This window comes from Apis mellifera, linkage group LG10 (assembly GCF_003254395.2).
Source record: "Apis mellifera strain DH4 linkage group LG10, Amel_HAv3.1, whole genome shotgun sequence".
Taxonomy (NCBI): domain Eukaryota; kingdom Metazoa; phylum Arthropoda; class Insecta; order Hymenoptera; family Apidae; genus Apis; species Apis mellifera.
Genome location: NC_037647.1, coordinates 1980468 through 2007636, shown reverse-complemented (window position 1 = coordinate 2007636; position 27169 = coordinate 1980468). Strand labels below are relative to the sequence as shown.

The window sequence follows — 27169 nt, the reverse complement described above, 5'->3', positions numbered from 1 at the left end:
GGACTTGTTTATATATATATATTCCGAGTTGAAATTAATCGTGACAGGATGACACCTGAAAGAAAGTTTCACAGATGTAGATAATTTGATTAAACTTTCGAAAGATTAAAAATTTTCAACAGCACGTAGAGAAATAGATCAAAAGATTGGAAAAGTTTCTGAAGAATCGTTATATAGGATTAGCTTGAAACAACTGTTACCTGGAAATCTGGAATTGCATTACGTAGAGAGAGAGAGGAAGGCGGTAATTTTGATATTATGTATTTGGAACAACAGGATGGACGGAAGAATATATATATATATATATATATATAAAGTATAATTAAAATCGTATTACACAGAGAAAAACAACTCTATATTTCCTCTATATTTCGTCGAAACAGGTGACGAAGGAAGAGAAAGGTTTTTTTTCTTTTTTTTAGAAGAAACTACACAGAAGCTTGTTTGTAATAGATAAAACAAAAATATTTTAATTTCGCATTATGTTTGGTTACTGGCCGCTCGTGCGCTTCACCTCTTACATGCTATTATGTACAGAAAAGGAAAGGGGAAAAAAAAAGAAAAAAAAAAAAAAAATAAATCTGATATAAAGAATTCTTGAAAGAGTAGAGCAATGGATAAAAACGTTGGCCAATTAACGCCAGTCGAGAGATCCAAGCGGAAGCATAGAAGCGATATTTTTTTTTTATTCGCAATCCTCCCCTCCTCCCCCCTCTTAACTTACACGCGCATCTTTTTCCTCTTCTCTCTCTCTCTCTCTCTCTCTCTCTCTCTCTCTCGCACAATTTTATTAACTGGCCTATATCGTCGTGATTTGATCACTGATCGACTTCACCGCGCTCACCGCGCGATATTATACATACATTTCGCTGTACGATGATGAATGACTAATAAATCCACGATGCGGATCGTGCTTAACAATAAAAAAATAAAATGATTCTAAAGCGGTCCATTCCAAGTATACAATATACATATACAATATACGATATTCAGGAATATAAATATATTATATTAAGGCACTCCACTACTGGCCGATATATCCGCGACTTTATGGTTTCTTTTTTTTCTTTTCTTTTTTTTTCTTTTTTCTACCTTTTTATACAAGGATTTACTTCGCCTAGCTGTTTCCGTTCTCCCGCTTCTTTCTTCCCGCGTCTGAGCACAATGGGACACAAACGTCCAACGTATCGAAGCGAAGGATTAAAGAAGAAAGATGCTGAATCCACGTATATAATTAATTCGGTCACAATAATAAATTAATTCTCTCGTCTTCCGAATCGGATCGATGTCAACTACGTATATGTACAAGTTTTTTTTTTGAACACATTTTCGCGATGGATCTCTTTTTCCCTCCACGATTTTCCCTCCCTCGACGTCTCTTCTTCCTTTCTTTGCACGTGTTCTCTTCTTCCCCTCCCCCCTCCCTCCTTTTTTTTTACTTCGACTTTGCTCATCGATTGAACGATTCGATCGGCATCGAACGAGGCAATTCGCCAACACCGTTCGGATGCGCGCCGAGTTGAGTTGTTCTGGGACCAGCCCATGGTGAACCTTCGTGAAGATCGCCCCCCAAAGCTCACAACGATATAGGCAACTCCGCAGGCCTCTTCACCCCCAACGTCAGATCCAACGGCTTGCTCTTCGTCGTTGTCTCCTCCTTCGCGGGGCTGTCACGATCGCGCTCAATTTCGTTCGACCTGTTGTCTTCCTCGGCCGATTGGCTCGGTTTCGGCGAGCTCCGCGTCGATCTCACGCTCAGATCTATCGGCTCGTCCTGTTCAACGGCGAGGCCGCCAGGGCTCGGGCTGACCAGAAGGAGATCCCCGCCCCGGGGGGAGAGTTGGGACGCGGCAGGCGTGATCAGGCCAGGTGGTGGGTATATCAGGCTGAGGCTGGAATGAGGATGGAATCCTGTCGTTAACGTGACGGTGGCGTTGATCTTCTTCGCCGGGAAATCGCGTTCCGACAACGTGGGCGACGAGGTGCTCGCCTTGAAGTAGCTCAACGCCGAGTTACTCCTCGACTCGGTGTCCTGGCCGTCGCCCCCTTCGACGGACGACGCCCCGCTGTCGCTCGGGGTGTCGGCCGTCCTCTTGTAGGTGGGCAGGAAAGGCCGGAACACGTCCGACGGGCTGGTGGGGACGCCGTCCTTTTGCGTGAAATTCATTGGCAATATCGGGGAGACGGGGTGTTGGGGTTGCTGCTGCTGTTTGTAGAACGGTGGCGTTAGGGTATCTCTGGGCGGTGTTCCGGGCGGCTGTTGATTGCCGCCCACCCTCTCCCGTTCTTTCTGCCACGCCAACAGGCGAAGCTGATTCTGCAGCGCAACGTCATCCGGATGGGGCGACTTGTTTCCTCTGTCCCGTTCCTGCTTCAGCATCGCCACGTGCAACAAGTGGGATTGAAGAGCCAGGTCCTCTTGACTGGGCGAGGCGCGATCCTTCCCGTCTTTCCCGTAAATCCCGCTGCTCTGCTGGCCAGGTGCCTGGGGCAGGAATCCCGGCAGGAAACCCGGCCCGAACGGGGATGCACCGCCCGAGGTCACGCTCTGATTCCCGTTCGTCTGCTCCTGGAGAAGGCAATGGATCTTGAACCAGTTCGAACGACGGCCGTACCGCGACCCAGATTTCGACATCCCGACCATCAGACATTTTCGAAGGCGACACGCCTTGCACGCCGTACGGTTCTTCTTGTTTATCACGCACACTCCCCCGTTCTTGCACTCGGATATACTGCCTAAGTTATTGTAGGTTCTCCCAAAGAAAGACTGCGAACAGAAGAAAGAAAGAAAAGCTTGAAGGCTGGCATTTGCTTCGGTTGCTTTCGTTTCAATTTCAATTTATCATTTTAACATGGCGAGATACGAGGTTCCCCGTGTGTGTGTATGTACCACGATAGCGTGATTATATATATATATATATATATATAAAATCCAAGTCGCCAAGATTTCTCTTGCTTGGATTAAACGTCAAGTTAATGTTACGCGTCTCACGGGAATTAGCACGACGAATCCCTCTACGGAAGGATGGGGAAGGGACGAAGGCATGATCTACGAAAGGGTGGATAGGTGGACGGTGGAAGATGGAGCGTTGTACGCGGCTGGTCGTAAAGTTAAACGCCTGTCGGGCCGGCGATAAAACCGCCTTGAAAGCGGCGCATCGTGAACTAATTTACGACGCGGAGACCTCTCCGCTCCGTTCGAGCTTTCGCGCTAATCGAATGTCCCTCCCGCATTTTCTCCAACGAGTTGTGATAAAGTATAAATATTATTACGTATTATCGCGTATAATATAAATAATTGCGATCCAAAATTTACTGAAATTTACTTCTCTCTCGCGGGAGAAACTGGATCCGAATGGATTCCACTTGATGCCACTACCGTGTGGGCGGTATTTTCACGATGGTAACGGTACCAGTTCCAAACTGGAGATCGACCAATCGTCCACCAGGTATCGACCCAAATTTAAATTTCGATACAACGCGTTCGTCAAATTATCCGACCGTGTGTCACCAATGAATCACTCGGTGTTACCAATAACCAACTTTCTCTCCCTTCCTTTCTCTCTCTCTCTCTCTCTCTCCCCGAAACGATTGCAACAGACTCTCAGGCGGACGAAGAAGAAGCGGCCGACGTGAGATGATCGAGGAGAAACGTGGAATCGGAAGGATTTTCAGAAGGCGGCAGATGGCGTTGATTAATCGGCTCGGATCCAGGAACAATCCGGCGAACGCCTTGACAAAGTGGTAATGATGAAAGCGGGATGAAAACGGATCCAAACGGTAATCTCGTGCGATCTTAGACGCGCAGGAGAAAGACTCCTGGTACGCCAGGTGATCCTTGGCTGTCATCGAGGCTTTCGTGTGCGAAAGAGGTCACGGTGGCATGGAGTTTGCACGCGGGAGATAGCGCTGCTTGCATCTCTTCCGCCTATGAAATGCAGTATGAAGTATGTGCGTGGACGTGGTAAGTGGTTTGCGCGGCCGAGCGTTCGTGGGATTTGAAATATCGTGGAATTATTAAGGCGATGATGATGAGGAAGAGAGTGATGGAAGAGTCTACTACTAATTTTGCAAATGATGAAAAAGATTCTTCTAAAAGTTTGATGAAATTGATAAAAGTATTCTTTACCTTTTTAATATTCTTTCTTACATGGTCAAAAAGAAAAAAAGAAAAATTCCTGCATCATCTTTTGATACAATGTTTCAATCCAATTGTTAATCTATTCCATTTATCCAATTTGTACAAGAAATGAAAAAGATCTGATCAAAAATTATCAGAGATTAGATTAGAGACTCTTATAATTTAATACGATTTAAAAATCGTTCCTTTTTTTCTCGAAAATAAATAAATCACGTTTCATGAAGCGATTGCGTCGCACACGGTTCAGTCAGCTGTGCTTGTATATCACGACCATAGACAGAAAAAACAAGGTGGGCAACAACAACAAGGTGGATTCGCGAGTAGAGAATTGCGCAACACTTCGCGGCGTTTTTCTTTTTTTTTCTTTTTCTTTCTTTCTTTCTTTCTTTTTTTCCTTTTTTTTCTTTTTTATTACCGTGCTGGTCCCGATCCCGAATCACGTATCGTGGACACCAGAAAATCAGAATCAGACAGGGGGAAAAAGTCCCTCGGACTTTGGAGCGAGCCATTTAGGGCCTCGACCGCGACAAATCCGTCATGGACAGATCTCGAGATTAGCGCAAATCAGCCGGCACGCCCGGAATCCCGGGCCGATTTGTAACGCCATATAGAAACGCCGCCGGGGAAAACGTTTGTCCGTGATCGTGAACGGCCGCGGACCGCGGGAAAGCTTAACAAATTGCCGATGAAAAATTCAAGAGGTCGTTCCTCGAATCGGGTTTAGTCGGATATATCTGGTGAAATATAAATATATTTTTTTGAGCAATCTTTTATCTTTAATTTTGATAAAGAAAAATTAAGAAAGAACGTATAAAATTATTTCAAAGTTGAGTAAATTTTAAAAATCGTATAATTATATATGTACGTTATAATTATTATATTTGAAAACAATTTAAAAAATGAACGTTTAATTAATAATAATAGAATTATATAGGAATTTCGTTTACTTAAGAATACCAAAAGAAATATATTCTGTTTAACTCTAATAATAATTCCTTTTCATATAAATAATGGAAAAAAATAAATATGTATATACACGTAATTATATTTCCATTTTAATAATAAAATAGAATATTAATTTCGCCAAGAATATCTGTACATTTAATTCTAATTATCAAACGAAGAATATTTGAATAAAAAAAAAAATATATATTTCCCACAATATAATTCACACTTCTCATTAATTCCTAATTATCCAAACATTGTATAATACCTCGTTCGATCCAAGGAAAATAAATAAACTCCACGAGAAGGCACACTATAAAAAAAGAAAAAAAAGTAAAAAGAAATCGAATACATAAATTTATCTCTATCTAATACTCTAATAATTACCCAAACATTGTACGACAAATTTGCTCGCCAACTCTTCCAAAGGAAGGAGTGAGAGGAGGGAGGAGGATGAGAGAAAAAAACCGAAACGAAAAAAGAAACAAGCGGACCAACAACTGCGAACCGCCACTTCCAAAACCGTATACACGTTAACGGCTACTGAGTTCGTACAACCATCCTCGCACTCGTTATTAACTCTCTCGATTCGTTCGCCTACCGATACGCATCCATATCGGTATTTGATCGGCATTCGGCCAGGTTCCAGGTATCGGCCGGAAATTTTTCCCACTGCCATTTCGGGCACGGGCACGAGAACGATATACGTTCCTCCTCTCTCTCTCTCCTCTCGTTTCACAGCGTCGATCAATTTCGTCTCGCGCCCAACATAGCCAACGTTTCCTTCGTTGCCGGCGTCGGGAATGCGATTGGCACGGCGTGTTTCGCCGCGGCCAACAATTTCCTCGAGCGGAATCGAACGGGGAAAGGGGAAGGAGGAAAAGAAGGAGGAGGAGGAGGAGGAGGAGGGAAAGAAAAAAAACGCGAGCATGCCGATGCATTTCCCCGCACGTGACGTGAATCGAACGTGGCCGGTCGGCGGCAATCGGCGCCGTATCGAGACGACCGGCGATTGTAAACACTCTCTCGCCTTCGAGGCGAGGGAGGGGGATAAGGAAGGAGGGAGGAATCGTTGCGTTCTCTGGGAAATTCTTCGAAATTTTTTCGGGGATGCCGGTCTACCACGATATCCGAGACAATTTTCGATGTCTCGCTGTTTCCGCGAATAACCGCGACCTTTGGGTTGTCGCGCGGCCGAGCTAAGTGAGCTTGCAAACATCTCGCTTTCCGAGAGCCGACAGACGGATGACGGATGCGCGAGTTAACGCGATTAGTGGGTGGGGAGGCGGGAGGGGGGGCAGATGAACCGCCTCGAGGTCGAAGTAATTTTCACTCCCGATCTACGACAACGATTTCTTCCATGTCGATGTGTGAACAATAAGGAGGAGGATTGGCATTATATAAGAGATGCACAGGTGGAATTTAAAATTGTTCGATCGCATAAATTTTTCCTTATTCCATATATATATATATATCACCAAAAATAAGATTTCTTGTTTGAGCTCAGAGTATCGAAATAACTTTTTATCGTCACTTATGATTCGTTTTCCTTATAAAATTCATCGTAACAGAAGTGCACATCGATTCACGATGATTCCATACAAATAGTTTCGACCAGCAGGTTCGAATCAGAGGATGAACACGAAAATGCGTTTCCAAAAGGAAGATCCTCGAAATTTCACGGGATGTCGAGGAGATCGGTTCACGAGATGCTAGACGAAGCGAGTATTTCCCCGCCTCGGTTCACGGAGAGGCGCGTGACTCGTCCACGGTGACCCTGATACGCGCGCGATTCAAGCGGCGGATTCGCGGAACACGCGTCATCCTCGTTCCAACGAATCCGCTTCCCGCTTCCTTCCTTTCCTTCCTTTCCTCTCCCGTGACTTTCCCACCGGGGATGACTCGAAGCCGCGCTCTGGATTCTGTGCCCTGGCACTACGTGGTACCACACCTGCTTGTCTGCGGATCGGTCACTAAGCCCCCTCTCCCCCCCCCCTCCTGTCCCTACAAATCTTGTCGGGAAATCGCGTTTTCCTCGCGTCGTGTGATAAAGGCCGCCACGTTCCACGTAACGAGTTATCTAGATCTCAGGCGGCGGCTATTTCTAGCAAGCGGCGACCGCTGGAATATATAACGCCTCGCGCCTTTTTTTATTCCGACGATGTCGATCGATCGCATGCGTGGATGGATTAATTGGAACGATAGATACTCCCCCCCTTTCTCGTTATGTTGGGATTTCCGCTTTTCCGTTCTGGGATCGGTTGCGCGCACTAATCGGTGATTGTATCTATTATGAAAGACCGTTCTACGAACGCTTGTCGAATCCGATTAAGTGAATTCGATTAAGAGAAACTAAGTTAAAGATACTTGAAATGATGCTTCGTTCTTCAGAAATTAATCAAGCGTTCCAATTATTCCGAAGAATAATTGGAAATAGAAGAAAGATAAATAAAGGAAAAAAGTATAGAGTAAACAGTTTTTAATCAAGAAGACTAGTCCTATTGATCGTATTCGAAATAAAAATTTGATTTCTATCTATTTGATTCGATTGGATGATAATTGAAAGAAGAAAGAAATATAGGATATTCGAGAGAGGGATTTTTTCTTTCTTCATTCGAATCTAGGGGATTTTTGGCAAGTGGCCAGGGAAACCTGGTTTGAAACGGGATCGAATTGAAAAGCGATGGACTCGGTCTGACATCATGCCACCACGGGGACCTTGGCTGACGTACGCTCTGCATGCTGAACCACGCCGGTACCACTCTCGTTTTCGTTTCGTGTTGGCGCGTTGCGTCGCTCGATAGATCGGCCGTCGCGATTGCGGCATCGTTCGGGTTCGATGAAACGCGATAGAGAAATTGAATTAGATACGAAGGCTACTCAGGTGTAGAAAAATTGTCTCTCTCTATGTGCGAGGACATGCTGGGTTTTCTCTTCGCATTTAAAGTCAATGTTAGGATCGGTTTCCTACGTGATAATGAAGTAAATGTTTTGTCACGCGCGAAGACATTCGCTGAAAGGAAATTAGAAATGAAATATTAGCGTCCCATAATAATTTAAGGGAAACGAGGGATTTCTTAGAAATTTTCAAAGATTAATTATTGAATAAAATAGTAAAGTTGTTCGATATCGATAACGAATCGAAGAAAACGCGAATTTATTTTTAAATTTTTTTAAAGAAATCCGAATTATAAACCAAACATCTGTCTGTAAACGGACAATGAATCTATTTTCCTCGGCGAAAAAATAATTTGCCGGAAGTAGCACCACCAATCGCAGACACACTTCGCCAACGGTGTTAACAATAATTTTAATGCCTCGTCACTCGGGTTCACGCGGTTTCGCGCGCTTTTATGACACTGGATGCTTCCATGCATCCTATGGTATATACCAGATTGAATTGCAGATTGTGTGTGCCGACAGTTCGTAACTGCGGGAACAATGAACGATTGTCATTGTATGCTGATGTTCTATCGCGATTTCGTAGCATTTGTCTCGGCGGCGCTACGCGCGACAACGGAAACAAAGTTCAACGAAACTCGAACTTGGAGCTAATCTATTTTTCTAAGAACTCGCCAAGAACTCGCGGTAATCTCTCAACGAGATCTGAACGAATCGCGGAAATTCAAGACAAACATTGATTTAAGCTAAGCTCGAGAAAGAACGTTTAAATGCTCGATCTTGAAGAGATCACGATGCCGTAAACGTTTTCCATAAAAAATAATCGAGAAACTGGAATTGTTTGATTATGTAAATTTCTTACTTGGAAAAAAATTTACATAATTTTTTTTTCTCCTCCTTTTATCCATCCTTTTCTTAATTGATAAATGAAGTACAAATAGCGAAGAATCGATCGTTTTGAATTAAAACGAATTACATTACATCTTTTCCTTTGGAATTCTCTTTGCGTATTTTCTTTTTATTTCCATTCCTGATCTTCCGAATTGACAATTGATTTTCAGATCTATCTTTTTTTAATTATTTTATTCTTGTATTATTTTCGTACGTTTGCTTCTTATATATATACATGTATTTTTTTATACATAAAAATCAAAGATCGATTCCTTTTATATCTTTTATCACTTGTTGACATTCAATTTAACGTGAATATTAAAATATGGAAAATATGGAGCGTATAACTCGATAAGAGAGAGAGAGAGAGAGAGAGGGAAAAAACTGCTGAATAAACATATATTATTGGAAGCATATTTTCCGATCCACGACGTTAACAATATGATCCAGCTTACTTCCTGGTTTAAGCACACGTGCTCGGCAACATCATAATTTATCTTTCTTTACGTACGAAGCATAGCATTAGACGGTCCGCAATTGATTATCACTAGTCTATTACCTGTATCTGAAGCGATAAAATGGCAAAAGGTTGCGTACGCTTATGCTAACACGACGAGCACGATGCATCTAATTTATGACACATCGACTACATTCTTCCATTCCAGATGAAACTGCGTGAATAAAATCCGAATATTATGCATTCGAGGAATCCCTTCTATCGACTCGAAACCAGACTATTCTCAGTAATTTTATCCCCATTTTTATCATTTTACTTTTTATGACAATAGAATTTTGATTCCTTTCGTAAGGAATACGATTCGTTTCAATATCTTGATCTATTTCTACGTGAAAAGATTCTTCTTAAAGCATCAAGTTCCTATTAAATTAGAATAAAGATTGTTTATTTTATCGAAATCGGAGAATACACTCTTATAAATTTTTCAAACTTTGTTCGAGTATTCATTTTACGTCTTAGAAGTCGATCTTATCTTTCAATAATCTCATACGATTATGGAAAGCAATAATTTTATCCAATAAATTACAAATTAGAAAGTTAGTTATAGAAGAATTAAATCCTCGTACGCGACAACATTGCAAATGTACAAATATTAAATATTTAACAATTCAACGAGAAATGAAAATGAACACGTATAATCTCTCTTTCTGCCAAACTATGAAAACAAGAAAATACACCAAAGAGTGTAACTTTCTTAAAAAAAAAATATTCATTCTCAGACAATCGTATCTATTCCACAATTCGTTTCCCAAAAGGAATCAAGCCTGATCCTCTTGAGATTCGTCTGAAGAGGAAGGGAGGAAGTCATAGATCTCGGGGGACGTTGAGCCAGTGTTTCAATGCTCGTCGCCATCCTCCTCCTCCTCCTCCTCCTCCACGTCCGTGCCTGTCTCGAGCGGCTGTGCCTCGCTTGCACCCGGGGGCGCTTTATGGCCCCGTGCACGCTCGTACATCAGCGATTTTTTCCCGCCCCGGGGCCCGATATGGTCGCGGGGAATTTGTCCGCGCGCGAGCTATTTGCTTACATTAGCCGTCGAACGGATCTCTGCCGCGGATAGCCCGGATTGCGCGCGGATTGATGCACGGCGAAACGCGTTCCCCAACAGAGACACGAGTCGTATGTACGTATATACACCACGACTGTTTCTTTCCAATGATAAATTGGGAGGTGAGAGAAAAAAATGGAAGGAGGAGAAGAAAATGCCGTATCAGAAAATGTTGGAGGAATACGTGTATGATAGGTGATTTACGATTCCGTTAGGTCGAATCGAGTGAGTATTCAAATTCGATGGAGGATGTACGCGAAGTAGTTGTTCGCTGGAAGAAGAATAAATTGTGTATGAGAGAAGCTTGCTTACCCCGAAAAAGGATAGAGAGAGAGAGAGTGATTTATTCGTTGCGTGCGCGATTGGAAAATGTCTACCCGCGCGGATGTCGCGGCGTAAATGCCATTACGTTTCGCGAGATGGATTTAATTGCTTTGATCATATTCAATGGGCGATGGGAATGGAAAGAAAAAGTGCATGTGGAAAATGTCGAACGATCGACGGGCATAATCGAGGAGGGAGGAGGAGGGGGATTTCGCAAGAATCGGGATAAATTGCACAGCTTCGGCATCGATTGTTTATCGAATCGCTACCGAACCGTTGCTCAATCGTTCGGTAATCCGCGATCGTTCGCTGCCTACGTTCTCTATTATGTCTCCAAGGGGAAAGAATGCCCGTATCAAATTTCACCTGGCGTGCGGTGGATGCACGGAAGGGTGGATAACGAATATATATATATATATATATATATATATATATATATATATATATCCGCGAGATCGAGTGTCGAGCGTATTATGGCGCAACCCGCTTCTTATCTGTCATCGATTCGGGTCGGAATTGGGTGGAATTGGGTCGCGACTTATTCTTAGTATTAGATTCAGACCGACTTTGCGTTCCTTTCGCGTGACGTGTATATACAATCCGATCTTTCTAAATCGAATTTTTAAAAAAAAGCAACGAGTAACACGCTTTATCACTTTTAAACAAAATCGTATCGATCTACGATTCAAATACATTTAAATTTAATTGCAGGGCGAAACGAATGCGTGATAAAAAGATTTGCCGGATTAAATTCGAAAGTTTCAAAATCTCGTGCCGAATAAATCCGAGAGGAGTGTCGATACCTCCGATGTTCCGACTGCTTTCACCGGAAGTCCTCGGCAAGAGACACGCGTCTGGCAGCTCTCAACCTCGTAAATATAAGCGGCCGGTCTCGGGGTTGAGGCTGGCTCTACGTTGGCGGTGGCCCCGTTCTCTTTGCTAAATCTGTCTCCCTGTCCGCGAGACAATCGTTGCCCGCGACCACCGGTGCTTCTCTCAGTCACGCGAGCCACGGATGAAATATCGAGGAACGCGGTGCAGTCGTGGAAAGCGTTCGTCCAACGATTATCACGAAACAGAGGGGATCACGTGGATCGTGCCATCTTTCGAATCGAGGCCTTTCGAGGCCTTTCGGTTCGGTGTAAATCCGGAGGAAATAAACCCCGGCTCGTATTGTATTGCTTTCTGCGAGATTTGCCGTATCGCGGCACGTTATCGGTTGAATAACCGTTGAAAATGAACATCTTTTGTTTGTTAACCGGGTCTTCGATGACTTTCGAAAAGTGAAAGCAGAGTGAAAGATTGTCGAGGGCAGGCGGGCACGATGATTTTTCACAGTGGTAACAGTAGTGCCCGATTATGATTAACTGAAAACGTAATAAATGATGATTAAACGCTGACACGAGGAAGTCGTTGAATAGTTAATGATTCGCCTGGTGTATACTTGCGCGAGTATACTTACGCGTAATCATTTTTGCTCGTTGCGGATTAAAACGTGCGTGTCGATTCGACTTCTTTTTTTCCCCAAGATTAAAATCTCATCGCGATTTCTCAAAAATCGTACAATGTTCTTGCACAATCTCGTTACACGCCTTCTTTCTTCTACGATAAAATTCTTTCTATTTTTTTAAACACGTTATACTTCTGATTCCCGAAATATCGATAATTTCAAGGATCCATCCAGACCACTAACTGCCTCGTTGTTCGTGTCGCATGCAAATGAGACCAATCGTTCCTCTCGACTTCTTTTGTCGGTATTCATTTTCGGTGGACGAGAAGTTCAGAACGATTTCACGCGCAACTCATCACACGTTTCCGTTCCGTTCCGAGCGCCGCGTTTTTTTCGACACTCGTCCATTGAAACGTCGAAAAGAACCGTCGCGGCTTCTTTACTTTTTTTTTTCTTTCTTTCTTTCTTCCCTCCCCGCGAATTGGATTCGGTCTAGGGACTTCCAAGAGCGGTGAATTTCGAAGGAATTCGCAGGTTGCGTCAATCGATGGCCCCGCGTTTGCGCAATTGTTCTGAAAAAGATCGGGACGTGAGCGTCGCAGGGCGTCGCTCTGAATGTTAAACAAGCATCCTCAAGGGCGAGACGTGGCGATCGTTCGGGCGTGAATCGGGCCATCTCGATCTTGCCAAAGCTTTTCAACTTTATTCCACTCGATAATAGAATTATCGCGAAAGAAATTCAAGAATAATTTCTTTTCTTTTTTCTTCTGCGGAGTATTTATTTATAATTATAGAGCATTATACCTCGTAGCATTGATTTCCTTTGTTTTATAATGAAATTACATTTGATTTCATTTTTATCTCGACTCAATGTATATATATATTTTCGAAATAATTGTGGAATGAGAAAATAATATGTAGATAATTTAACAATCAAGATAAAATTTTTAATAATAACATATAACAATTTAATGATCTATTATTATTCCATTATTCTCAATATACTTTCCGATTCCTCGTTATAAAATAATTTATCTCAACTTCATCCTTCCGCTTCATTCAGCAAATTCAAACTTCCCTGTTCGACGAGTGAAAAGAAAGAGAGAGAAAGAGGAGGGAAAAGAAGAAAAAGAATCATCATCCACAACTCTCATCCACTCGGATCTGTTCTCTCATTCTCACAGTCCCTCTGATTAAAGCTCTGAATAAAGAGCAGGAAATTTTTCGATTCCATCTCGAGCTCGAAAAAAAAAAGTAAGAGACTCGGCTAACTAACAATTCCAATTTGCAAAGCGGTCGTAAATTACAGCAGGTGTTGAATTATGCCGCGAAATATTACGCTTTCGAAAGAGGCATATAAGAAGGAGCAGGTTGGCGCGACGATCGATAGATCGCGATTTATTGGCTCGTAAAAGAGCACGTAGAGAAAACGTCGCCACAATTTGGCTCGCGTAGAAGAAAAGCGGCGTTTCCGCGATGATATTCATCCTGTTTGGTCGTAAATGGCGATTTTATGCTAGCGACGCAACTTTGGTCCGCGGTTTCCTCCCCGTCCATGTGTTTCACGTTCGACATGCATGACCATTGTCGAAGCTTTAACGCTGCTTCCAACAATACACGTTCGTGGCTGCTGTCTAATGTTATACAACAGGAATTTCTATTCTTTTCCTATATACGATTCTCACTTGTCATATTTGTCGTGTGACTGTTACTTATCGTTCGACAACTTCGAGGATACATCTAAATTTCGTCGAAAGAAAATTTTCACTTCGAATTTAAAAGGATCTCGATTCATACATTTTATGTTTCTTACATTACGTGAAATAAAATTTTTCGTTGAACGCCAGTTCAGATCGGAAGACGAGCTTCTGATTTAGAAAATAATCGAATCCTCGCACGCCAATATCGATGAAATTTATGGGAAATAATAAAAAGTATAATAACACGTGGAAATTTTTATAATAAATTCCCTCGATCGATTATTCGTATAGACGGAGCGAAACCAAGTCATCTATGATACGATAAGCTAATCTGGATAATTTGATTACGGACTGCATTTTTAATTTTATATTAATTCTCTAATGTAAATTTCATACTTCGTGTTGTAATGTCATCACCAATTTTTACGGATAAAATTTTTCCAAATGCGACCTACCTACGTCAAGAGGTTGATTAAGTGGCGTCATATCTTTTGGAATTGTTTTATATTTTCAATTGTTTGTCCTCCTGCGTTTGTCTTTGTACAACCTCCTCGCTGTATCCTTTCCTGAAATCGAGTAATAAAACTACGTTATCAGAAACATTAGGGAAAAGAAATTTTTTTTTTTCATAACTATATACCTCTTTCATTATTAATAACTCTTTCGTTAATTTCACAGATTTCGTCTGCGTGTATATTCGAAACTGCTAGCATACACACGTACATACATACATACATACACACACATTTATATGACTTCAATTTTTAAAACAATGAAAAGTGAGGAAAGTAATTCATGATTTGTTGGAATCGTATCAAATAATATCAAATAATATAATTCGAGAGAACTATCTTTCCCACAAATTTGATGAAAATCGGCGTACATCGGATTCTCATGTTTCTTCTACATAAAATAACTGAGATAAGAAAAAAAAGAAACATTGCCAATAACAATGTTGATCCTAATAATAAATTTTAAGCGTTTTATCGAATCGATGAGATTACATTAAAACGTGACTCGAGAAACAACGAACCCTTTACTACGCTAACCAATATAAATTACCCCGCGTAAATAAATATCCAATTCCAGTAATCGTATTACACCTGGAATACACAAGGAAACACGCAGTTTCCTACCTCAAGCTCGGGGAAATTGAATGCGATCGACCCATCTCCAGCTTCCCTCCAGCGTCTCTCAACAACGCCGTAAACTCGATTACCAGACCTAATCTCGCCTCTACATCTCCGCTGGTACAATTAGCTCCCTCATAAAACGACCGCGCGAGGTGGCGCGTGTTAACACGCGGGGAGGAGAATCCGCACGCCTCTCTTCCGCCTCCACCGAGCTGGCGGCGCTTTTCCCTCGCTTTTCCCTTAAGGTTTCGTGCCTCTTAACTGCGGCTATTACGGCCCTCCCTTTAATTGCCGCCCATTTGAACACCGCAAATAGATCTCCCCCCCCTCCCTCGATAAACAGATCCTCCATAAGAGAAACGAGCTTTTACGAATCCGCGAAAGAAAAACGACATACAGTTTCGACGATTTTCAAACTCATCCTCGTCCTGGTAGAAACGAAGAGTAAACCAAACCTCGATATCTTTCACTTCAATCTTAAAGCGAAAGATTCGTGGTCAATTTTTCGAGGAATCTAAGAAGGAGAAGAATAAAAAAGAAGGGGTGGGCAATTAATTTACTCGCGATTTCGCAAACGATACAATTGCAAAGAGGCAACGTGGATTCAGTTCCATGCGTTTGCGTAACCGGTGGAATCGTTTGCGACGATTTGCGACGGAAAGGAGATGCCCGATTCTGAATGATGGTGGCTGAAGGATAAAATACGGCACGTGACAGTAGTTTCATAGGGGGACTCGATATATTCTCCAGTAGTGGCCAGGCCAATAAAGCCAGGAAAAGAAAAAAGGAGGAGAAAGGGGGAGAGGAACCGGTCGAACTAATCTGTCGATCGTGACGCGGAACGCTAATCGAGAAATCTGCAACGAAAATGGAAATCGTTACGTTTCCCCCCTGCAAACGTTTTCTGGTCCCGTGCCATTATCGACTTCCACTGTCTGCGCCACTTGGACACGAAGAAGAAACGTTCTCTTCGAGGATCGTTGCATAAAACGTTCTGGTAATCTACTTCTTCTGTGATGTAACGCAGGCCTAGTGAAGTACGGATCCGATTCCGTGTATTTTTGCGAAAGAAACACGAGAGTCGTTGTATTGTTGCATAAGGTTGCATATAAAGGGGAGGAGAGGCTGATCGTTTCTGAATAGGAAATTTGATCTTGAGGAACGTTTCGCAGTGATAAATCTTATTATTATTGGAAATACAAAACCCTCGACAGAGGAATTTGTACGAATACATAAATCAATTATATGCTATTTTCCTTTCTTTCTTTCTTTTTTATTAGTTTCAATCAAAATAAGGAATACCACGCAAAGAAGAAAAAGTAATTTGATAACGTAATTGAAACCATTGTTTCTTCCATTCTCTCTTTCAGAGGAGAAATCAATTCGAAGACCTCTTGAAATATGCTTTAACAAACTCTTCTTCGTCGGATGAAAATTCGTATTCGAACTGGCTTCGAACTGGTTCTTTTCCGCAATAAAACGTTCTTCCCGGTAATCACCGGCCCGGAAAACTCGACAACTTGCAGCTCGGCGGTTGGTTAAGTGCTTTCTCAGGTATTTCCAGCGGAAGTGGCTCGAATTCCAGGCCGAGGTGGATCCGCCTCGAAATGGACGGACGGCGAGCGCACGGCGTGAAAAGCGATTTCGCCACGAAATCGGCGTCCTCGATCCGTCCCCGGCTCCATTGTCGGCCGATGAATAACGAGGGGGCCGAATAACGTGGTGAATCACCCACGTGGCGCGTATATAAGAGAGTTTTTGGACGGGGCCACGGAGCGAAAAATTTGTCGCGATGTCGGTCGCGCATAATCGGGCTGCGGAAAACAATGGCCCCCGCTGGCTCCGATTTGCATGAGAACGCGCCGCGAATCCCCGAATTCTCCTCCCTCTTCCGGCCGGGACACGTTAACGAGCGTGTCGAGGTTCGGAGATTCGAGGTGCAGCCGAGGCGGAGGATGGAAGCTTACGGCCACGAATCTTAATATTCATACGCGAACCTCTACGCCGAACCTCCAACGACCTTCCACCGACCGATGTGACTTGTTTTTCTTCGAGCGGAATGGAATGGTCGCAGAATTCGGCTCGGAGGAGGAGTCGGACAAATGGGTTCGAGAATTATCAACGTTCACCGTGTGCGATCGGCATTGAGAATTTGTGTCAAAATTAATACGCTCGCGTATTCTCTCTTTGTATTTCTCTCTTCCTTTCTTTCTTTTCTCTTCTTTCATTCTCACACATTTTCCCAAAGAAGAGATCGAATTAGAGGAAACGAACACTCGTGTATTTATAGAAAACTTTATAAATTTATCTATTTTCTGAGGGTTTGCATCCTCACTTTTTCCATTACCTCGCTCTCCTTATATCTAAATCTTAAAGATAAATGCTTTTCCTAATTCTTAAGAACGAAGAAATGATTGAATATAAATTATTTGGATCACATTTATTCTGATTCAATCAAAGATTAAATTTATGTCCTCTCTTGAGACTTTTTTTTCTTCTCTCTCTCTCTTTTTCTTTTCTTTTTTTTTAGATGCTCACTCGACAGCGTTACCGAACAATATCACGTATGACTCTCACGTTAAAGGAAAGGTTAGGGAATTACTTTCGTTGTAACTTTGAAAGTTATCGTGGATTATTATATATATATTCCAACATTTTCCCAAAGAAGATTATGAATCGAATTAGAGGAAACGAACACTCGTGTATTTATAGAAAACTTTATAAATTTATTTTCTGAGGATTTGCATCCTCACTTTTTCCATTACCTCGTTCTCCTTATATCTAAATCTTAAAGATAAATGCTTTTCCTTATAAATTCTTAAGAACGAAGAAATGATTGAATATAAATTATTTGGATCACATTTATTCTGATCAATCAAAGATTAAATTTATCACGCGTATGTCGTGTACATATCCGGGGGAACATGATGTCAGGAAAAAAATGGAAAAAGTCGAAAAAGGAGAAGAAGGGACGAGGCTGATCCCTGATGTAGCGCCAAGAATTCGAGGCAGTCGTTAGTATGCTAATGAGTGTCCACCGTTTCTTCGCTTCTTCCTCGGTTCGGTAATGCGTGCGTCTGTAAATTATTTCAAATATTTCCCCAACTCGTCCCCACCATCGTATCCTCGATCAACGTCCCCAGTCCTCTCCTCCTCCGTGAGAATCGAGCGCGCCTCCACGAGGCTCTCTATGTTGAAACGGAATACACGTAAAAAGTTTAGATAGATCGCGCGCGATTTGTCGACGCTCGAGCCGACAATGTCAAAGTTGACCCTCATTTTTTCTCCTTTCACTGGACTATAAATGGAAAAGTAGAATTCTTTATGTACGCGCGAACTTGTAGCTGCTTGTATATGTCCTCTCTCGAGACTTTTTTTTCTTCTCTCTCTCTCTCTTTTTCTTTTCTTTTTTTTTAGATGCTCACTCGACAGCGTTACCGAACAATATCACGTATGACTCTCACGTTAAAGGAAAGGTTAGGGAGTTACTTTCGTTGTAACTTTGAAAGTTATCGTGGATTATTATATATATATATTCCAAGATTTACGAATTAAAATAATAATAGTGGAAACTACATTCGTAGTAAAAATTTAATTATTACACGTTATTTTCTGATCTAATAAATTTGTAAATTGTAATTAGTTTCGTGACTATTAGAAAACTTTATTGATCGAATCCTTCGAATAAACGACAGCCCCTACCGACTATCTTCCCGCCCAGATCGAAGACAGCACAAAGATTAACAATTCGCGTTTGTGTGGATTATTAGGTCACCTATATTTCTTTCCCTTTAATTCTCACTTCTGGATGACTGTTCGTGGCGGACTCTCGATATCAGGGCCCACGATGGCGCCGTTTTATATATATCCCCCGTCCGCAGATAAGATCGAAAACGGCGTGAGAGCAACGTTCCAGACCTCTCCCGTCTACACGATGATAATATTAATTCCTCGTGCCGGCGTATCGTCTTTCATGCGGCCGCGACCCGCGATCATTAATTAAACATTCAATTTGTATGAGAAATTTTCGCGATCGACCCAGCCTCGCTCCGGGGGAACGGTTGATCGATGTCGGATCAGGGGCGGGAAAAAGGTCCCGGGAACGCGGCGAGCGGCGATTTGTCCTCCTAACGGGAACCTGGGCACGAAAAGAATTCGCCCGTGATGATGCTCGTCGGGAAAGGAGGTCGTAATGTGGTTCGATACATCGATATTGCGAGATGCTTGAGTGTTTAATAGGCGAGGGGGGAAAATATGTTGGCTCTCGAATAAAGTTGCAACGATTTCGTGATAAACAAAAGTGAAATAAAGGTTTAGGATCAAATTGTTTGCTCGATTACTTCTAAAGATTGAAGTTAAAAATCTTTAGAAATCGAGATGATGCTAAGAAAGAATACACAATTGTTTCTTATGAGAGGAGCATGCTACATTGTTCGTAATAATCATGATATTGAAAACTGGAGCAAAAGAATCGTCAAAATCCCGACGAATCGCTCAACTCACAATGAAAACGCATTAACAGCTGCCAACCAAAGTCGAGAAGAAGACCAACTATTCACAATTGCTCAACATCGCCCATAAACCTGTCTCTCCTCCTTCCTCCCCTCCTCCAAAAAAAGAAAAAGAAACCACACCCGATAACCTCAAAACTCCATTCTCCACTCATCAACCACTAATAAACACGTAAGCGTCGCCGTTCTTATCTTCAAGGTGTATCCACTATGGAGAACGAGGGCGAGAAAACCGTAAGAGGAGAAGAAGAAGGAGGGAAGCGTATCACGCAACGGAGAATCGAGAGAGAGAGAAAGAGAGAGAGATCGCGGGCAAAGAGGCTTTCAAAGCCACCGATAGGTATAGCCACACATAAATCCGTATCACCCGTGTAGGCCGTATTTTCTTTCGTAGGCAACGTTCGATCCTAGGAGAGATCCCACGATTCCACGTCTGGAAACGGGGGAAGGGAGGGGGAGATTCTAATTTACCTAAAACGCGTTATCTGCTCGGTCGGTCTCTCCGGGAAACCGGGAACGCACGCGGCTGAAGAAAACAGAGACAGCCGTGGCCCCGTGGTTGCCTTAATGAGGTCCAATTACTATCGGATGGGTCACTTAGTATGCGGTACCGATATTCCACGGTGCACCACATTAGTGGGGGGGGGACGAGAGGGGAGGAAAGGGACGAGGAAGAGGCAAGGGTCAACACCCTTGCGAAGGGGACGCGCGATCTAACGAGAGAGAGAGAGAGACGCTCGTCCTGTCGCTCGTTCACGACTCGTACGCGCACGTGCGCCCGCGGAATCCGCCGATTGAATATTATTTGCGGCCCTTATCGATCGCTGCCGCCGCGGGAACGTCGAAGGACATCGCGATGAAAGCGCGGTCCCCTCTTTGCCGTGTTCTTCGCCTCTACGTTCTATTGCCATTCTGACGTCTGAACGCGGCGGCGGCCGCTCTCAGCCGTACTTCTTGTCGAACGAGGGGAGGATTTTTTAAGGATCGTTCTGGGAAATGGAAGAAGGGATTGGGCATTTTTCGAGGTTTTTCTCCTTCTAAAAATTCGAAGAAAAATTCGGAGATTAAGCAAGTAAATTGCTGTGAAACGAGTATGTGATTGAATTTTGTAACTAATAATGTGTATATATATATATTTTTCATTTTTATGTAATAGCGTGTAAATCAATGCTATAAGATTCGTCAAGATTCGAGATATTATTTATTGAAAATATTACGCTATTACGATATATAATTTATCCATTTTTGTTATAGAAATGGTTAATATATAGGCTAATAAAATAAAGGTTTCGCCGCATTACATGTGCTGAAAGTGTTATTTTTACTGCAAAGGAGATAGTTGAGAAGAATAATTTACAATCGGAAGTTCATAATTGTCCAGTGAATACGACAAAATGTTGTCTTATATTTTGATTAATATTCATCTAATTGTCACTAAATATTCATTTAACTCTATTTTCATTCTATTTTGCAAGATGTTGAGATTAGTTGATATTTCTTTAATACGCATACACAGATATTTTCCAATCATTATTGGCATTTTTTTCTAAATTAATTCAAAGTTCATGAATTCTTACTTGAAATCTGTATATAAATATATAATAAATACGAGAATTTTCCTCGCGAGATTCGCGAGTAAAGCCTTTCCTTGCTTGGAAAATTATTTATTGAAAATAAAACGACCGTTGATCGCGCGACTATTTGCATATTGAGCGAAACGTGGCTCGCAATCAATGATGAAATTCGCGGATACTTTTCTCAATCTTTCGAAATCACTTTTGAATTTCTTTCATTCCACTTCCAAGAAGATTTTTAATTCTTTTCCTTTCGAAAGAAATTCGAGGAGGGTGTAAGTATTCATTCTTCGGCAAAAAGATCACCAATCATTATTACAATGTAATCCCAAATACCGGTCGCGTTATTAATTAAAAAACCGTTTCGCCGAGAAATCTGATAATTGTTAAAAAAAAAAAAAAGAAGAAGAAACATTCGATTGACAATCACGTATGGCGTAAAAAATCGCGTGTAAAAAGTCACGATGGTCTCCGCCATGTGTCACGATTTCTAAGACAATCGCGTCGTGCCCACGAAACCGTCCGAGAAGGGGGACGATCTGAGATAATCGATTAGTCGCGCTCGATTCTCCCGTCCACTTACAAATTCGAGCCGGGCGAATGTTTTTTCGCGTCCATTCGAATGGGACTTTCTCACCTTCCACGCCGATAGTCCGACGTGTACGTGCCTGTTCCTCCCTGTCGCGATTCGTCACGGCTTATTAAACTTCCCGCCTTTTTAAATCGGAGTGAACGCGATGAGGCGCAACTTCGATCCGACGCGAGATAGATATATATATATATATATACGTTGCTTCGATCTCTCGATCGGTGATTTGAACGGGTGGGTGAAGAGGTCGCGTGACGTCGCGTCGTTTCATAGCAAAATAAATTTCTTTACTTGGCGATAAGCGAAACAGTAAATTGACGTTTCAAACCCTTCCTTAAACCCTGCGATAAATCTATCTTTTTCCGTCTTATCAATTTCGCGTAAAAGTGAAGTACGTAATTCGAAGCTTTTCTTTTTTTTTTAAAACAAAGAAAGAATAATAATACAGATTTAGAAAAAAAAAAAAAGAATCAAAATTTCCAAAGAGATAAATAATACTCTACTCTAATGCATCCCTCCAAACGTGATAAACCAGCTTACAATACACGTTCAAACGATGATGATTAAATACACCCCTTACCTTGCAACCCTCGCACGTGAACGCCCCGAAATGAAAACCGGCCGCCGGCTCGCCGCAGACCTTGCATTGCTGGTTCATCTGCAATTATAGAAATTATATTATTCGAAGGACGCGCGTCATGTCAGTCAGTTAGTCCCATCCTTGGCGAGATAAAGAGACGAGAGGAGGAGGAGGAGGAGGAAGAGGAACAGGGAGTATGGAGGAGGAGGGATGGGGGAGGAGGAGGGATGACGAACCGGTTCTCCACGTTCGCTTCGATTTTTATTCCTCCCACAATATCTTACGGATGTTCCAATGCTATTTGGATTACCGAGAACAGGCTGAAAAATTATTCTCCCCTCTCGCTAAAGCCGAGCTTTCTTTACGACCATTATCGCCCCTGACACGGTTCAACGTTGCGCTAATGCCTCCTTCTCCTCCTCCTCCTCCTCCTTCTCCTCCTCCACACACCAGCGATCGATTTCTCTTTCCTATCCTCCCTTTCGTCCTTCCTTTCGTCCATTTCACTCCTCTTCGTAGTAGCTTATGGTTTAAATTCAAAGGGGTTAAACAGGCTGTATTTATTTGTCAAGTTAAAAGGAAACGTGTAAATGAACACATTTGAAAAAAGATAGTTTTTAAATTTTTCGTTGTTGAGAAAGGAAATGTTTGCAGAGCGTTCTCTTAATCGTGTAAAAAAGAAAAGATTGCTATACGCAAAATTTCGTTTATGCAATATATCATTAGTGACATCTGTGTGCAAATATGCGACTCTGTTATTTCTATAAATACTTCACAGAGGGTGGCACTAATCAATGAGCTATTTCTTCGTGGGTTATAGTTATATATATTGTTATTACGTCTTTTAGAAGTAATTCAATTTTCCTGCGATGAATTTCCACCACTTAAGTGTTATTAAAGATAATAATTCTTTTTTTTTTTTTATTTTTTGTCTTTCCAATTGTTTTTTTCAATTATAAACGATTTTCTATTCGTCTTTCCACTTTTATACATATTTGACGCTTAGTTGTGGCGCTGATAATTCTTGAAGAAAAATATTAATCATTGATATATTCAAATATCTATTAATCCTGTGTATAATATTATATTCTTATCCAATAGTAAAGTAAAAAAGAAATTTTATAATATGCAGATATAAATACACTCTCAAAAGGGATTAATTTTCCTTTTGTTTTACATTTTTCCATTTCTATTGCTCGCATTTAATCAAGCTTTCAACTTTAATCTTCTGGTCTGGTTCTAACTTTTAATCTCGACTAATCGCCACGATATTTACAGAGCAATCGTTAAAAGAGCTTTTTCTTTTTCCTTCGACTGGAATCCAATCCAATCCGTTTCTTTTTCCTTTTTTCCTTTTTTTTTTCCTCAGCACAGCGAGCCAGATCGAAGCAATGGCGTTCATAAATCAGCGCTATCTCAGGTAAAAGCAATCGCCATCTGTCCTGTGTCAGGGCGATGGTCGCGTTTCTCGGGTAAAACTGGAATAAAATTAGACCATCGATGATCCGATAAGGGAAGCTCACCTACGAGGGGCCTCGAACACACACCTGGCTTCCTCTAATGTCGTAACGCGTTTATCTTGGCCAAAGATGGCCGGTTCAAATCATTCGAACGACGACGGTCGCGAGAGAGAGACCTTGCGAAACGCGACGCGACCGAACTGTTTCTCTAATATGCTGGAAAAGGGGACACATTTAATCACATAATTGTTGCTCCTTGCGGCTTTTTGAAATTCAACCGAGTTGTCGAAGTTTTCCAATTCTAGCCTCGCGATTCACGCGTTTTCATTCCTCTTCTTGTCGCCACTTAAAAAAATGACCGTACCGGGAGCAATCGTAGCGAAAAACACGATTGCCTCCATCCACGCAACACGATTCCATCTATCCTTATTTCACGCGATCGCTTATAAACCTCTCTGATTGATTCACGAACGCGAATGTTTGAAACTCTCGAAGACGAGAAACGGACAAGACGTCGTATTGTATCGATGAAACGATCCCTCTAAGGGTGGTAATCTCGTGGAAACGCGCCTTTTTCTTCCTCTTTTTTTCTTTCTTCCTACGACTCAACGACGAGAATTCAAAGTGGCCAGGTAATTAGTGTCCAGCCAAGACTCTCTTTCTAATCGTCCCCTCCCCGACGATTCTGTTCTTCTGAAAGGAAAGGGGAGGTTGGCGCCCGCGAACGGTAGTCCCCTACAGTATTAAACCGAAACGAGACACGGAGAAACGGTATGGAGGCATCGGAGGAGAGACCGTGAAAGAGGTAGCGGAGAGAAAAAGAGGAGTCGACTCACGGGTTCGTTAAGGTTTCCAAGTTTTTTCCTCGACGCAGTTGTTTGACGCCCGCTCTTTCTTTCATTCCGCTTGCTGATGAGCCGAGACCATCCTCTTTTCCTTTCCCCGTCCACGAAGGAACAGACAACGATATAGGTGTCTCTCTCTCCCTTTCTTTTTTTCCTTTTTTCTTTCCCTTTTCCATGTTTCTCTTTTCACCACGACAATGACCTATTCGCCATGTCTCCTCTTTCTTCGAAGGAGAATCTTGGAATCATTTTTACCGGAAGTCGTCGTTCCCTTGGAATACGATATATACTCGTCGCTTGGACGGATGGTGAGATTTTTTCTTTATTTTCTTATTTTATATTATTTTCTTTCTATGCAATATCGAAATCGGTTAATCCTCTCCTTTCGAAAGAAAAAGAATTATCACCGTTTTATTACCACGAGACATAACGCGTCTCGATGCCGGGATGATGCGTCAAGAATAAGAGGCGAGGAGCGGAACGGTTATGTAAGAGATTATTTATATTATACCTTGATGATATAAAATACGATGCACCTGACGATCACCGAGCGCTAAAAGCTGCAGTATATTATGTCATCTAAAGGTTGCACGGTTTAACGAGGCTTATCCTCCTCTAAAACCATATTACGTAGATTTCATTAAGAAGCCCCTGCTGAACAAGATCTCTCCTCATCATCAATCTTCCTTATATTATTATATTGCCTAGAAGAAAGAGAAGAAGAAAAGAAACTCGAAACTCTTCGAATTCGAATCCTCTCCTCGAGAAAAAGGAGAAGGATCTATTTAAGAGCGACGAGAAGCTTGGTCGAAACACGAAGTCTCGTCTTCCTTAAATCCAAAAATAAAAAAAAACAACTGTCTTCGAACTCTCGACATTTGCAACGCTTGATCCCTAACGCTTGGAGGCAACGAAATCGAAATACAAGCCTCCAATAATTCCATTTCCAAGGCGGGGAGAAACACGTCCAAGGAACGAGACGCGTGAGAGCGTGTGAGCTTTCGATATCTCTCTCTCTCTCTCTCTCCTCTTTTTATCCGCCGAGTTTCGAGACGAGACGAGAAAAGGAGGAAAGGTTAAGCGGTGTAAAAAGCGGGGCGCGGAGCCAATATCGGGACGTGTTGTTTTCCATCGATGCGCAACCGCGTGAGGAATATCGGAGCCCGAGTGCACGCAGCCCGACGTTGATTAACAGTGGTCTCGCGATTAACAGTAAATCACAGAGCGCATCGATTCAGCCTTCTCGTAACCGTATCCGTGGCCCGTAACCGACCGCTGACTATAACCAGCGAACGGTACCATTTAAGTAACCGAGCCTATTGATTTTACAAAGGATCTGGACAACCGTGCACGGCCCGATATCGATTCTATCCCACGAGCTCGCGTGATCCGGGCCAAGGCTGGAAAAACGGTTACTGCCGTTTACCCTAAAGGCCCTAAAGTGTCTCGAGAAATTTATGCATCTCTCTCTCTCTCTCTTAATCATCTAAAAATATTTCCTCTTCGATGGATCTTCGATCTTTCGTATCGAAAGAAGATTTCATTCCACAGATATATTTCAGATATTTTCATTCAATTTTTTTGCATCTATATGCATCTCGATGATATCGATGATTCAGGTAAAGGGAAACGATCATCCTCTTCCGTGAAATTTCTTTCCATGGCGAGGGAGGAGGAGAGGAGATTCCGGTTCCCGCTTATCACGAAGCATCAGATAACGCGGCAGCGGCTGCCGGAGGAGTCGTATTGCATTGATATGCAAAAATCTCCGAGGCGAGAGGAGGAAGAAAAGGCGGACGAGTCCATAATCTGGCCATCGACGGGCTCATTGGTCCCGGCGGACGTTGCACAAAGGCTCACGTGTACACCTCGTACCCCAGTTTCCACGAGGAGAGTCAATATTTGCCTGGCACTCGTCCGTTAATGAAGTCGATCGACCTGCTCCAAATATCGGCTTACCGGTCGAAGCCGGTCTCTGCCGAGAGGAACGATCACGAAAGGGATCGAGGAGGAAGGGAGGGGAAGGGAGGGACCCTTCCACGCGCACGTCCAGGGGCACGTCGAACGTTTACGCGCCATTAAACTCGAGTCCCGTGTGACGTTTATTCCTTTATGAGAGTTTTTCTTCTTCTTCTTTTTTCTTTCTTTTCTCTAACGACGATCCCCGCGATGACTTCCTCTCCACCTTCCCATTGTGAATTCCCCGACACCCCTTTCTCGAGGAGAACCCTGCAAGACCCCCATTCCATCGAGTTGTTTGGGATCCTCTCTTTGTGGAGTGGATGATAGGAAAGAATGACGAGATGGATGAAATCTGATACCGATCTTGATGTTGATCATACGATTTTTGGTTTAATTGTATAAAAAGGAAACGAATAATTTTGTGATTGTTCGCCCGATTTTTAAATTTAAAATAGTTTCGAAAATTCGCTTAAAATTCGAGAGTTTGTTCCTCAGAGTTATATAACTCGTATAATTAATTCGAATCTTTTACTTGTTTCGAAGAAAAGTTGGAGTTGTAACGAGATAACGGACTCTAAACTTTCGACACGTGACTAATAA

The 27169-nt window shown here is 42.3% G+C and overlaps 1 protein-coding gene across 7 annotated transcripts in view; it reads right to left on the bottom strand.

Annotated features, from left to right (window-relative positions):
- Positions 1–27169, bottom strand: part of LOC724765 (protein embryonic gonad) — a 66913-nt gene that overhangs the window by 32241 nt on the left and 7503 nt on the right. For 2 of the 7 annotated variants that reach the window (XM_026443092.1, XM_026443093.1), the window contains 2 exons: positions 22303–22380; positions 334–2767 (listed from right to left, as the gene is read on the bottom strand). In XM_026443092.1, coding sequence (XP_026298877.1) covers positions 1577–2767; positions 22303–22380 — 1269 coding nt within the window. In that variant the 3' untranslated portion in view covers positions 334–1576. Of the gene's footprint in view, positions 1–333; positions 2768–14370; positions 14482–22302; positions 22381–24598; positions 25312–27169 lie in introns of those variants that run through there. The other 5 variants (XM_026443094.1, XM_006558822.3, XR_003305384.1 and 2 more) reach the window with 5 other exon arrangements.